The sequence below is a fragment of the Chelonoidis abingdonii genome, chromosome 4, assembly GCF_003597395.2.
Source record: "Chelonoidis abingdonii isolate Lonesome George chromosome 4, CheloAbing_2.0, whole genome shotgun sequence".
In the NCBI taxonomy this organism is placed as follows: domain Eukaryota; kingdom Metazoa; phylum Chordata; order Testudines; family Testudinidae; genus Chelonoidis; species Chelonoidis abingdonii.
The window spans coordinates 93,163,255-93,175,996 of NC_133772.1; the positions used below are offsets into that span (position 1 = coordinate 93,163,255).

General features: G+C 38.4%; 1 protein-coding gene across 3 annotated transcripts in view; it reads right to left on the reverse strand.

The window, feature by feature from the left end:
- Positions 1-12,742, reverse strand: part of EIF2AK4 (eukaryotic translation initiation factor 2 alpha kinase 4) — a 97,046-nt gene that overhangs the window by 58,931 nt on the left and 25,373 nt on the right. For all 3 annotated transcript variants that reach the window (XM_032802561.2, XM_032802562.2, XM_032802563.2), the window contains 7 exons: positions 8,110-8,225; positions 6,842-6,999; positions 4,748-5,283; positions 4,252-4,361; positions 3,433-3,590; positions 2,335-2,750; positions 596-665 (listed from right to left, as the gene is read on the reverse strand). In XM_032802561.2, coding sequence (XP_032658452.1) covers positions 596-665; positions 2,335-2,750; positions 3,433-3,590; positions 4,252-4,361; positions 4,748-5,283; positions 6,842-6,999; positions 8,110-8,225 — 1,564 coding nt within the window. The remainder of the gene's footprint in view (positions 1-595; positions 666-2,334; positions 2,751-3,432; positions 3,591-4,251; positions 4,362-4,747; positions 5,284-6,841; positions 7,000-8,109; positions 8,226-12,742) is intronic.

Sequence of the window (12,742 nt, forward strand, 5' to 3'; positions counted from 1 at the left end):
GCTTGCTTGCATATATATACCTGCCCCTGGAAATTTCCACTACATGCATCTGATGAAGTGGGTATTCACCCACGAAAGCTCATGCTCCAAAACGTCTGTTAGTCTATAAGGTGCCACAGGATTCTTTGCTGCTTTTACAGATCCAGACTGACATGGCTACCCCTCTGATACTAGAACTATAATAAAAATCTTTGATTTATATCATCTAAAAGCAGCTCAGCATCCCAGCTTTCAGTTGATATAAAGCATTCATCTTTAATATTGCCATTCAGAGATCAGCTACTAAAATTTGGTGAATACTAAAACTCCAAACTTTCAAGTACCTATGTTCATGAGTTTACAAATGAGTAGTCTCATTTAACTCAATGAAAATAGGAGTCCTGACTCTCAGTTTCCATCTCTAAGCAAGAGATCATTTTATTATTGTTAAAATACACACTGGTTGTGTGTAGTCTATGCTTTTAAGGACGATCTCCAATGATGTCCTTATATATCGAAGAGCCAGATTGATCTGCGGTTTGTAAATTTATATTCCTACCTCCAAATGTTACTTTATTCCCTTTGTTCTTCCAGTACTTAGTAATTTTATATTTACCAGAGTAGGACTTTTACTGTTTTCATCCTCATTATCAAAAATTATATCACTTTCAGAATCTGCAGCTGGTCTGTTTAGGAAAAAAGAAAGAAGAAAAAGCAAACTTGTATTTGTAATGAATACATTTAACATCCCTTTTGCAGGGATATTAGTATGTTATATGCTATAAACATAGTAAATTTGAGCTTAGCTATTACAGTCATGACAAAAAAAATGCACCCGAACTGTGTGCTTAAATGTAGCAAAAATATTTCTTGACAGATCATCATATCTCCAAGTTACTAAAAGGGAGACAAGTATTTCCAAACATATATTTTATTTCTGCACCTCTTAAGCAGATTTCACATATATATTTCAGAAATGTGTCCCCAGAAGATCATGTCCTATCACTGACAAAAAAAATATAGTGGAGGAACACATCCCAGCTACTTTTCTTACTTGAGGTCAGATGATTTTATTGTGCTCTCACTCTCCTATTTGTCTTGCTACTTCCTGGCATCTGATTTGACTTTTTGTCTATGCCCAACAAGTAGAGTGTCTCTGATATAGGATAAAACTATTGTATGGTCTGATCTTGCAAACGCATCAAGGGGACTACTCATGCGAGTGACTTTATTCTCATTCATGCTTGCAGGATTAAGCACTCAGTTCTCCCTTTGCTTTTCTCTTCCAGTGTCTAATGCTGGCAGCACTGTTAACAATTTCTCCTGGACAGCATATCAGGCTTTTGTCAGGTAGAGAAAAAAATGTTCAATAGAGCAGGATTGAGCAATCTTATCTTCAAAAATAACCCCATTTATAAAAACGCTTAGAAATTTAAGGCTGAACTTTCCATCCCTCCCTGCCCCCCCCCAATGCAAGCTGTCACTGATCTATTGTAAATTTTGCTCATCACGGCTATTTGGCTGCTGGCAAATAAAGTATTATACAAAACATTAAAATGTTCATTTGGAATAGCACATTATGGATGGGGGTGAAAGTAACAAAGGATTTACTAGTATTCCAGAGTCCTTGGGAGGGAGTGGGGCCTCAACCGGAAGAGTCGAGGCCTTTAAATCCCTGGGCGCTTTAAATCAGGATTCAAAGGGGCCAGGGCTGGGGCTGTAGAAGCAGCAGCTGGGAGCCATGGGCCCTTTAAATCACTCACGGAGCTACCAGCTGCAGAGGCGGCTGGGAGCCCGAGGGATGATTTAAAGGGCCAGGGGCTGCCGCTACCACAGCTGATCCCCGGACACTTTAAATCACCATCGTAGGGGGCTCCCGGCTGCCACCGCTACCCTGGGGCCCCGGGCTCTGGCAGAGCTTTAAAGGGCCTGGGGCTCTGCTGCAGTAGTGGCAGCCAGGAGCCCCTGACCCTTTAAATCACCACCAGAGCCCCGCTGCCGCTACCCCAGGGTTCCAGCAGTGGGGCTCGGATGGCGATTTAAAGGGCTCCGGAGGGTAGCAGCAGTGGCAGCCCCAGGACTCTGGCAGCAGGGCTCTGGCAGCAATTTTAAGGGCCTGAGGCTCCAGCTGCTGCTGGGATCTTTCAGGAGCTCCAACTGTTCCTTTAAATTGTCACCAGAGGAAGCTGATCCGTGCCAATATGGCGCACCGGCTTTTGCACCATACCAGGGCATATCGGCTTACTTTCACCTCTGATTATGGATAAATGTTATTTGCCAAACAGATATGGGATGTAAAATGGATATCAGAATTTGGACTTGACAATTTTCTTCCTAATGCTAAAGCCTACTTACAAGAATGACTGTGAAAACACTCCTCCACCATCATCATCTTCATCACTGGACTCCTGATCAGCTCCACTAAATTTGGTGCTAGAAGATCTCTCACAAGAGGTGCTCCACTCAACTGAACTTGTCAAAACAGGAGGAGGGGCATTGGCTTCCACATCATCTGTTGATTCTTCTTCATTCTTCCCATTCAGATCTAACTTGGCAGATGTTTTTTTCCCTTCTGTAGTTTCTGATGTTGAGGTACTGGGAAGGGGTTTTTCATGCTTTTCTATCCAAGCATTGTAGTACCTCACAATATTTTCATGATTCAGACGAGAAAGTAATGTTACTTCACCTTTAATTCTCCGGAACTGCTTGCTGGCAGGATTTATGTGAATACGTTTCACAGCATAGTAGCAGCCATCAAGTTTGTTTTGTACCTGCAAATTAAAATAAATCTAACCTTACAGGACTGTTAGTTCATTCACAGTTGGAGCTCCTGAAAGGTGCCAGAGTGACAGCACTGAAGAAGTCCTCCATTCATCTGTGAAACAAATGCAACTGCAGTGTAAGCCTCCCCACACTGCCTCACCAGTATACCTCTACCCTGAGCCCAGGAACTAGAGCAGGGGTAGACAACCTATGGCACGTGTGTCAAAGGCGGCACGCGAGCTGATTTTCAGTGGCACTCACACTCCCCAGGTCCTGGCGGGCTCTGCATTTTAATTAAATTTTAAATGAAGCTTCTTAAACATTTTAAAAACCTTATTTACTTCACATACAACAATAGTTTAGTTCTATATTATAGATTTATAGAAAGAGACCTTCTAAAAACGTTAAAATGTATGACTGGCACACTAAACCTTAAATTAGAATGAATAAATGAAGACTCGGCACACCACTGCTGAAAGGTTGCTGACCTCTGGACTACAGCAAAAGTGTAGTTAGGCCTATTCAATTCTTGGCCTCTGCTCAGGGCTATCAGTAAGGATAACAATGCTCATGAGAGTTCCATGTATTTCAAAAATAAAATACCATACCATTTAATATATATTTCATGGAAAAAATGCATACACAAGAATGGTTCTATAAAACGAAGGGGAATGACTTTCCATACTGAACCTTGATGACTGCTCCAAAAGCCCCTTTGCCAAGGAGCTGTAACTCTTCAAACTCAGTGTAGTATCGTGAAAATTGCCTCTGTGTTTCTGTGAAGAGTGCAGCACTAGGTACGTGACTGCTGGCAATAACAGTCTCAATGTAATCTATTCCTGCTGAATCTGAAACAAAGGTAACAGTTGACCATAGTACAGAATGTGGAAAAAAGCAATGCAATGTTAACCAGTCATCAGAAGGAATAATGACACATACTTTAAAGAACCATGATCAAGTATGACAGGATGGCAGATTAAGACCTGGAAAGTAGGGCTCTCCTGTTGGGTTATCCTAGGCTCAGGTACTAAAACCCTGCATTAAAGTTCAGGGTAAGTACAAATGAATCATGCCACTAGATAAGCACAATTAGCTCCAACAATAACAGAAAGGGTTTGGAAAAAAGTGTCTTTGGACTAGAGGAGGGAAATCCTAGGAACAGCCTTGCTCAGGAGAGAGTCTAGGCTAAGGTTTTACATTCTGTTATTGTTTCTGAATTACCAGTAAAGCCAGACTCCAGGAAGGGAGCTAGACTGGACTCTAATTCAGGGTCAGTGTGTTCTGCTGAAGGTGGGGTACAGACTGAGCCAGTTCACATCAAGTAGCTACAAAACAAAGATACTGTGGTCTTTACCTTATAAAATATTTTATACAAATAAGCACAGGTTCTTGATATTCCTACAGCTCAAGCTACCTGCATGCACCTAATTTCATATATGCATTTGTGTTTACCTTCCCATCATTAATTACTTAATGCCAGGGTATAGCAGAAGAGACTGAATTCTTTACCATCTGGATTTTCTTCCACTACAGGTATTTTCATTTGTGGAGGATTTATAAAACTGTGTTGTAACAACTGCTGAGGACTCCATCTTTCCTTATCTTCCAAGCAAACACATCTAGAAACCAACCAGAAACAAATATTTTGTCACAAAACTATGTATGGGCTCTAAACAGAGCTCCCCTACATTTTAGAAACATGAAGGGAAATACGACTACCACCGTTTTACAGATAGAGAATAGAGACACAAAGAGACTAAGTGATTTGCCCAAGGTCACACAGGAAGGCTATAGTGGAACATGGAACTGAATCCACATCTACAGAGTTCCAGGCTAATGCAGAAAGCCCTGGACCATCATTCTTCTATAGAATTATTACTAGTAAGACAGATGGATTTGATTATATCGTTGAAAAAACCTGTTCCAGAAACCTTTCTTTTAGAAGTTAGAAAAGGGAAAAAAAAATAAGATGGCAGAGAAAAGAAACAAAACGATGGGCACATACTTTTTCAGAAAATCTTCAAAGTCAGCAGGTAAGTCATTAGGAATAGTGACCGGATATTCCCTGGTTACTTGTCCCTGGCTGAGAGAAAGCAGTAGCAGGCCCAGACGCCAGATATCTCCTTTTTTTCCAGGCTTGTTAGGCAGAGCATCCTCACTAAATCGAACTTTGGTTTGTTCAAAAACATCCTCCTTACAGATATCAGCTAGGCGCTTTGAAATGCTGTAGTCTGTCACTTTGATATTTCCTTCGGTATCTACCAGGATACTGGAAGCACACAGGACTTTGTGCACCACTGAATTACTGTGCAAGTAGTCAAGAGCAGACAAAAGTTGGGTTGCATAGTGGCGCAGCTGATCAATGGGAATCGGGACCTCTTTGCTCAGGTGTGTAGAAAGGCCAGATCCATTAATATGCTCCACTAAAATATCTACCACAATTGAATCATCATGCTCTTTAAGGATCATGGACATGTAACGTACTATGTTTGGGTGATTTAGCTTCATCAGTGAGCTGAACTCTGTTTCCGCACCCTGAATCTGTTTAAGAGAAACAAAATATAACATGCATTAACAAAATCTCACGTCATGAAAGTGGTATTAAAAAAGTATATTTTTAATAAGGACAAGTGAACTTGTATGCACAAGAGAAGAACCAAACTTCATACCAAGACCTAAATCAATTTTTTTAAGGTTTGAAAAAAATTTGGATAATTTCAGTATGAGATGTTTTGTGTTCTCATGCTTCTGCACTTCCTGGCTTCTAAATTTAGATGGGAATGGAAGCATTGAAACACCAAAGGCTATTCTCTCAACAGCACCAACTTAAATCTTGCATAGTCAAGGGTTTAGCTCAAGTTTCAATCAACATCCAAATATTTGGGTGCTACCTGAAGAAAAACCATCCTGGTGCCTTTTGAGATGTACTCATTAGTCACTTTTAAATCAGAGTCTAACACAGAGTAACCTAAACAATACAAAGGCCCTGGGAGATGCCCGGATAACTTAGTATATTCAAAGGAGATGGCAAGCAGGGTGTAGCAATGAGTCCTGATGGGAACTGACTTTAAGCACACGTTTTAGAATTAATGACCAGCTTACTCAGTGTAATTATACTGAATACACAGGATGTGACTCCTGGAAAGATTAAAGGAATACATAACCCTGAAATTCTGCTCCTGTAGTGTTTCTGGAAGTCGTAGGGTTTGCACCAGCTCTTTTTCCTGGCTCTTAGGGTCCCTTCCTCAAGCACCTCTGTTCTGCCTCTCCTTTATGGAGAATTGTTTATTCAAACCTAACTTATTCTGAAATGGGGTTGATGGACATGCCCTTAATTCAATAATACGGTGTCAGATGTATAAGGTAGATAATAAAAATTATCTACTACAAATTAATTTATAGCCTTTTATGTACTAAAAGAGTCCCAAAATTCACTCACACTTCTTTGTGTCCCACATCTCTATTTGAATACCTTGTCTCCACAAGGGAGTGCTATGTATTAAATTCACAGTCCCAAATATTGTATTTTAAGTTACAATAGCACTTCTGTAATAAATCTGTTTCCACTTGCTCACCCTTTATAAAAAAAAATCCCCCTTTGAGCTGAAATGTCACATTATTTGGTCTCAGCCCAATATTTGATTTGCAAGAGTTTCAAATCAAGGCAGAATTTTCCCCTAAAACTTCAAGCCAAAAGACTTAAATATGTTCTACTGAGCACGCACAGCAACACATTTGTACCTAAAAATTTCAGCTTGAGAGCCCTATCCCAGTGTTAAGTGAGGACATCACAGTTAGGTACCAAAGACAACATTTTCTTCTGCCATAGAGCTGTGCCAGAGAAGCTCGATTTTCCCCTTCTCTAGATTTTTCCTTAATATTGTATTAACAGATTTTACGTATGTATTATAGAAAATATGCCTATGACCTCTGAATAAATCAACATCTCTGTTAGTGAATGATGTTCAAACACTGGAATTTTCAATCTCATCACCAGCGTCTCAGTTCAATATACAATGCTACACAGTATAACTGACAGCCAGAGCAAAAGCATGAAAAAAAAAATTCAAGCCAAATAGAAAATAAGTCTATTTAGTACCTGTTTTTTGCATTTATCAACTTTTTCCTTTTCTTGAGTTGTAAGAAATCTTCCCATTTTTTTCCGCCATTGAAGAACCCATTCATATACTAAGACAAAGTTGCCAGTATATATTTCCAAGGCATTGTAGACTGATTTTCCAAGCTGTTCATCCTTGTCTACACATAAAAAGAGGGAGAGAGAAAAACATAACTTCTTTCACTTCTAATGGGCCTGAAAGAGTTCCTACAAATGGTGAATAAACATTAAAAGGTTTGCTTTTTAGTTAATTCAGTTAAATCTTAAAATATAAACCTAATCAAAATGAGAACAAAATTTGTAACTGAATTTGATATAAATTGCCTGCAGAATATCAGCTCCATTGAAATCAAATGATTGACAAAAAAAAATAATAATCAAACTACAGAAAATGTGCAACAAACTTTACATTAAAATAAAATGATGTATGTTTTATGTAAGAATTTTAGGTTTCAGTAACCAAACATCCTTTTCCTCTGACCAAATGCTTAATTCGATATATAGTAGTTTAATCATGTGTCTTCAAAATGTACAATAAATAATGAAACTATGTTTGTTCACAGTAATATTTTCAACAGCAAACCCATTAAAGTGATAAGTGAGACAGAATGCTGAAGAAGTTTGATAGTTAAATTCAGCAGTGTATAAAGCTCAGATGCTTATCTGAGCCTCCTAGCCTTGTCTACACGGAGATTTTTGTGAAACTCTCCTATTCATGCTGTAGTACCAGAGCTAACAATGGTGGGGGGCATCCTAGTATTGTCCAGCCCTACTATTATAATTGGCTTTAAGTATTTCATTAATAGCTGTAAAATTTTCAAATTTGGTAGCAATGTTTAACAAGCCTTCTATTTACAAATATAAAAACCAAGTCCATTTATTTAGTATATTAGTCAAGTAAAGAATAACAATAAACACACTGAAATGTTTTCTCCCCTGGAAATGTTTATTTGAAGATCTAGATACATTTCACTTCAAATATCCCTAAAACAAATAAACAGTATTCACTCAAGTAAAATCTCTCATTTCTCCCTCACACCTTGACTGAGGCTCTCCATATCCCTATTGGAGCCCTTAGAACAACATCCTTCCCCTTCCCATCCCACCCTCCACACTTTACCCCTATTTACACTATTTAAAAGTCCCTTCAGCATGATTCCCTCCATGTGGCAAACACCTATCCACCCGATCCTCTTATGTGAGCAATGCATGCTTTTAAAAAGTAAAGTTTCAATTGCTGTTTTGCTCACCTATACATTTTCCTTTGTGAACAGTAAGCTGACCAGCACTACCAGTACTGAAGTTCAAAATTTCATAATTTCCAGGAGAATCTTCACTACTACATGCAGAATGTTGACGTTCTCGCCTGTAAATGTGAACAGTGTTATCTTCAGTTTGGAAATATATTACTAATACAATTGATACAGGTCTCAATCTTGTAAATGGATCTGGAGAAGAAGACCTTTGCACCCAGTGAGATACCCATTGATTTCAATGAGACTGCATAAGAGCAAACATCTACTTGCATAAATCCAACTGCAAAATCAGGATCTTAGTTGTAATTAGCTTATAGATAAGTTAACATATTGCAGTGGGTCTCTATACTTAGGCCCCAATTCAGCAAAGCACTTAAGCTTATGCTTCCATGCTTAATACAGGCCTTAATGCTTCTGCAGCCTCTGATTGCAATTCTACTCTGAATATACCTGTAATTGATACTGTAGTTCTGAAAACAGTAAATGAACACACTCGATTTTGCTACATCTTTCAAAATATTTAAGATAATATTTGAAAAAAATGGATTTAATTTTGCTAAATTCAATGCCATCTGCTGCAGCAGACTAGTCCTTAAATCTTAGATTTTGTTCAAAAAAGGATTAGGTATGGGCTAAATGTTTATAGAAACAGGTTTTTTAAAAGGAAATATTAAGTAATAGGTTTATTTTTTAATTAAGCGTTGCCTGTTTCCCTGGAAACCCCAATAAAATGGCCTTCTGCTAACCTGTTAGAACCGCCATATGAAACAGACCAACCTAGTTTCACTGTCTGAGCTGCGTGAAGCAAAATAGTGTCTAGTATTCTGTTGTGAAGAGGAAATTAGGTTATTAAAGATGAAATCATTTAAAAAAACAATATAAAGTGTTACTGGAAACACAAGAATTTACTTCTTGCGTAGAGAATGCTTCGCTTGCCATTGTATACCGAACCAGCAATCACAGCAGTATTATTCCCCTCTAACCCCAGAGTGCCTGGCACTCCGTGTTTTTCAAAGTTAATATAAATATTGCTGTGTTTGCAGATGCTCACAAAGGACACTCAACAACGAGGCAGCCACCATCCAAAATCACTCAGATTATCTACATTTTAACAGGATCAGGAATTAAAGTTCCTGCACAGGTTTAATTAGCTTCAAAATCCTGTTAGCAAAAACACCAGCACACAGAAAGCCCTTTCCAAATAACAATCAGTGATACTTAGAGATGACAAAAATATATGTTAGCACATACAGTTAGCACGAAGGCTAGAAGCCTTTTGAAATGTTCAATTATGCAAAAGAAGGAAAAAACTAAATTAACAAGAGAGGTCCCCAAAGCATTTATGACATAAATGTTGTATAAAAGAAGATTCTTCTGATAGATGTACCGTAAATACTATTACACAAAAAAATACACTGTTCTGTGAAAATAGAAAGTTAAATATATTGTACATGCCACTATATTAGATGATCTTTTACATTATTTAAATAAATTGATTAAATTGCACAGTTGATCCTTGATGAGATGTCTCTTGATTGAAAATATAGGGAACCTAAAACAATCAGAAGTGATAACACTTCCAGCCATGAAAACCACACTGCTTCAGAAAAAACACAGTTATTTTGCAGGATGGTGCACTGAAAGCCATCTCAATAGATGGGACTTCCAAGAATAGCACTTCAAATAGTCACTTAGATGTACTGCATATCAACTGCTAGGGTTTAGAACAGCACAGAATTAAGGACAGAACAGTCAGGGTACCTGACACTGTTGTATATTAACATCTTCTCAAGGCAGTTTCCCCTGGACAAATAACAGCTTTTGCTTCTAACCTTACGAAGAGCCAAACACATGGGACAGCAATAGTTAGAGAGCAAGACTGAGCTCTTTGAACACTACCAATAACTAGGTGGTAAATTTTCAATTACATTTTGTATCCAAAGACTGCACATAATTGGAGGCTCGGGTTAAAATGTCCAGAAGGTCCTAAGTGCCCGAGTCACTTTTGACAGTGGGATTTAAGCACTTTTGAGTTGTGAGCAACAGCATAAAAATGAGCAAGCACATTGCCAGGTCATTAATCTAGACACATTTTCCAATGGCAACATGATGTCCAACTCGAGACTAGGGTGACTAGATAGCAAGTGAGAAAAATCGGGATGGGGGCTGGGGGATAATAGGAGCCCATATTAAAAAGAAAAACCCAAATATCAAATCGAAACATTTGGTCACCCTACTCAGGACTTTCACAGTTTTCATCATCTATCTAGGTATTTATACAGTCAGTCACCATGGTATCCAAGCACCTACATTTCAAAAGGATTTTAAGACTATCAGAAGCTGCAAGTTCCTTTTTAATTTAATTTAGAGAAACTGAACATCTGAGTGCTTCCATTTTGTCTTAAGAGGTAGTTAATGTCACTGAAGATTTATAACCAGACAGCAACACATGGCCTGGTCCGATTTTTTTTTTTTTTTTTTTTTTTTTTTAAACAAAAAGGGTCTATTATCGTTCTTCCCAATACATGACTATCATTAATCACACTATTAGAGGGGTAGCCGTGTTAGTCTGGATCTGTAAAAGCAGCAAAGAGTCTTGTGGCACCTTATAGACTAACAGATGTATTGGAGCATGAGCTTTCGTGGGTGAATATCCACTTGGACGGATGCATGTAGTGGAAATTTCCAGGGGCAGGTATATATATGCAAGCAAGAAGCAGGCTAGAGATAATGAGGTTAGTTCAATCAGGGAGGGTGAGGTCCTCTTCTAGCATTTGAGGTGTGAAAACGAAGAGAGGAGAAACTGCTTTTGTAGTTGGCAAGTTGCAGTTAATCACACTATTCACAAACAAAGATTAAGCACATTGCTCACCACCTCCCTTCACTCCTTAAGTTAATATTTTTGACAAAGTGCTCCCAAATATTTGCAAAATTACCTGGATCCTATCACAACATATAGGAAATCTAGGGGTCTTTTGTTTCAGGCAGGTTACATGGCCAGCGATCATGTGGGCAGCAAAAGTGTCAGGTGGCACAATTAGATTGCTAGGGATGGACATAAACTGAATATCCAGCCAGATCGCCTTTGGGCCTAGCCAGAGATTGATCTAAGTGGTGCTCCATCCGCAAGGAGGCAGTGATCCCTTTGGGATTGTCCATGGAGGAGGAGGAGTAATTTATGCATTTGAGTTTTTTTATGGTACAGAATACAATTACTACAAAACTGTTCAGCCTATTTATTGCCTCTGCACAGGGTTGTTTGTTTTTTTCTTAAACAAGACTACATAATCCTCTCTTTCCCATATATTCCGCCCTCCTTCAAATGTAGTGTGTAGACATTTATTAACAGTGGTAAACTTAAAAGAACCTAAAGTTTGTAACTTACACTTCAGACAAATTTAGAGACTAATGTGTATATTTACTACTGCTCTTCATGAAATATAGGCCAAATCTGTTCAAGTATAGAACAATTTCCATCTACTGGTCAAGTAAAATCCAATCTGTTGTCAAAATACACTTTGACCACAAGGTGTACAGTGATTGCTCATCAACAACCTTGCCTTGTTCAAGCTGATTATTAAGTACTACTCACTGCATTAAGCTGATCTTCAATCACACTATTATGTATTACACACAAAAATCTATGTTCAATCTATTTTTATGGCTGCACAATGAAGCACTCAGAAGTTTGGAAATGCAGGAATTAAGGTTGAGTGTGCATCTTTAATTTGGCCTCCTTGTGCCTAAGTATTACCATACAGGTTTTAATTACATGATCACACACTATTTTTAGTACAGGACCTCTGCCTCATTTGGTGAACAGGATGGATGGTGCTCAGTTAATGAACAGCTACTCAATATTTCCTTTTATCCTCCGTGTTCAATGTGTAGCCCAGGCCTTATTTACTGCACACTATTCAAACCCGGATTGGAAAACAGAGTTATACATTTTCTTAAGGGCTCTTCTATCACTAAGGGCACCCATCACTAAAGTCCTTCACAAACATGAATTTATCTTACCAAAACCACTGTGAGGGGAGGTGATGGCACAGAGAGATGAAGGTCAAAAGTATCCACTAATTTTGGGTGCTAATTTCAGGTGACTAGGACCTGATTTTTCAGAATATTTAGTATTATAAAGAACTTGACATGTTCATAGCACAGATCTCACTGATTTCAATTGCAGCTTTGAGTGCTCAGATCTTTGGTAAATTGTAGAACTGATAAATGAAATTGTTTTTAATTGTTCACTTTATTAATGTAAGTTCTGTTCACCATTCACTACACTTGTCTGCATTGTAACTTCTGTTCACTGTTTGATTTTGTATTCCATATGACTTGGCATTGTGCCTCTCTCATACAACTTTGTATTAGAAAATTGGTAGAAAACTTTGTATCAGATGTTATAGCCCCTAAAGATAGTATAGTTAAAGTGAAAGAAACATGTGCCTTTTTGCTAGAAGTAGAATAAGATCTCCCCCCCACTCTGTAATCAATTGCCCCATTGACTGAATGAGGTGTGAATGAGTGAGGCTTGGAAGACACCCACCTCCAGACAGCTACAACAGTTGAAGAGGGAATGGAAGCCAGAGCAAAAGACAATACAACTTGTCAAGTGGGCCCAATA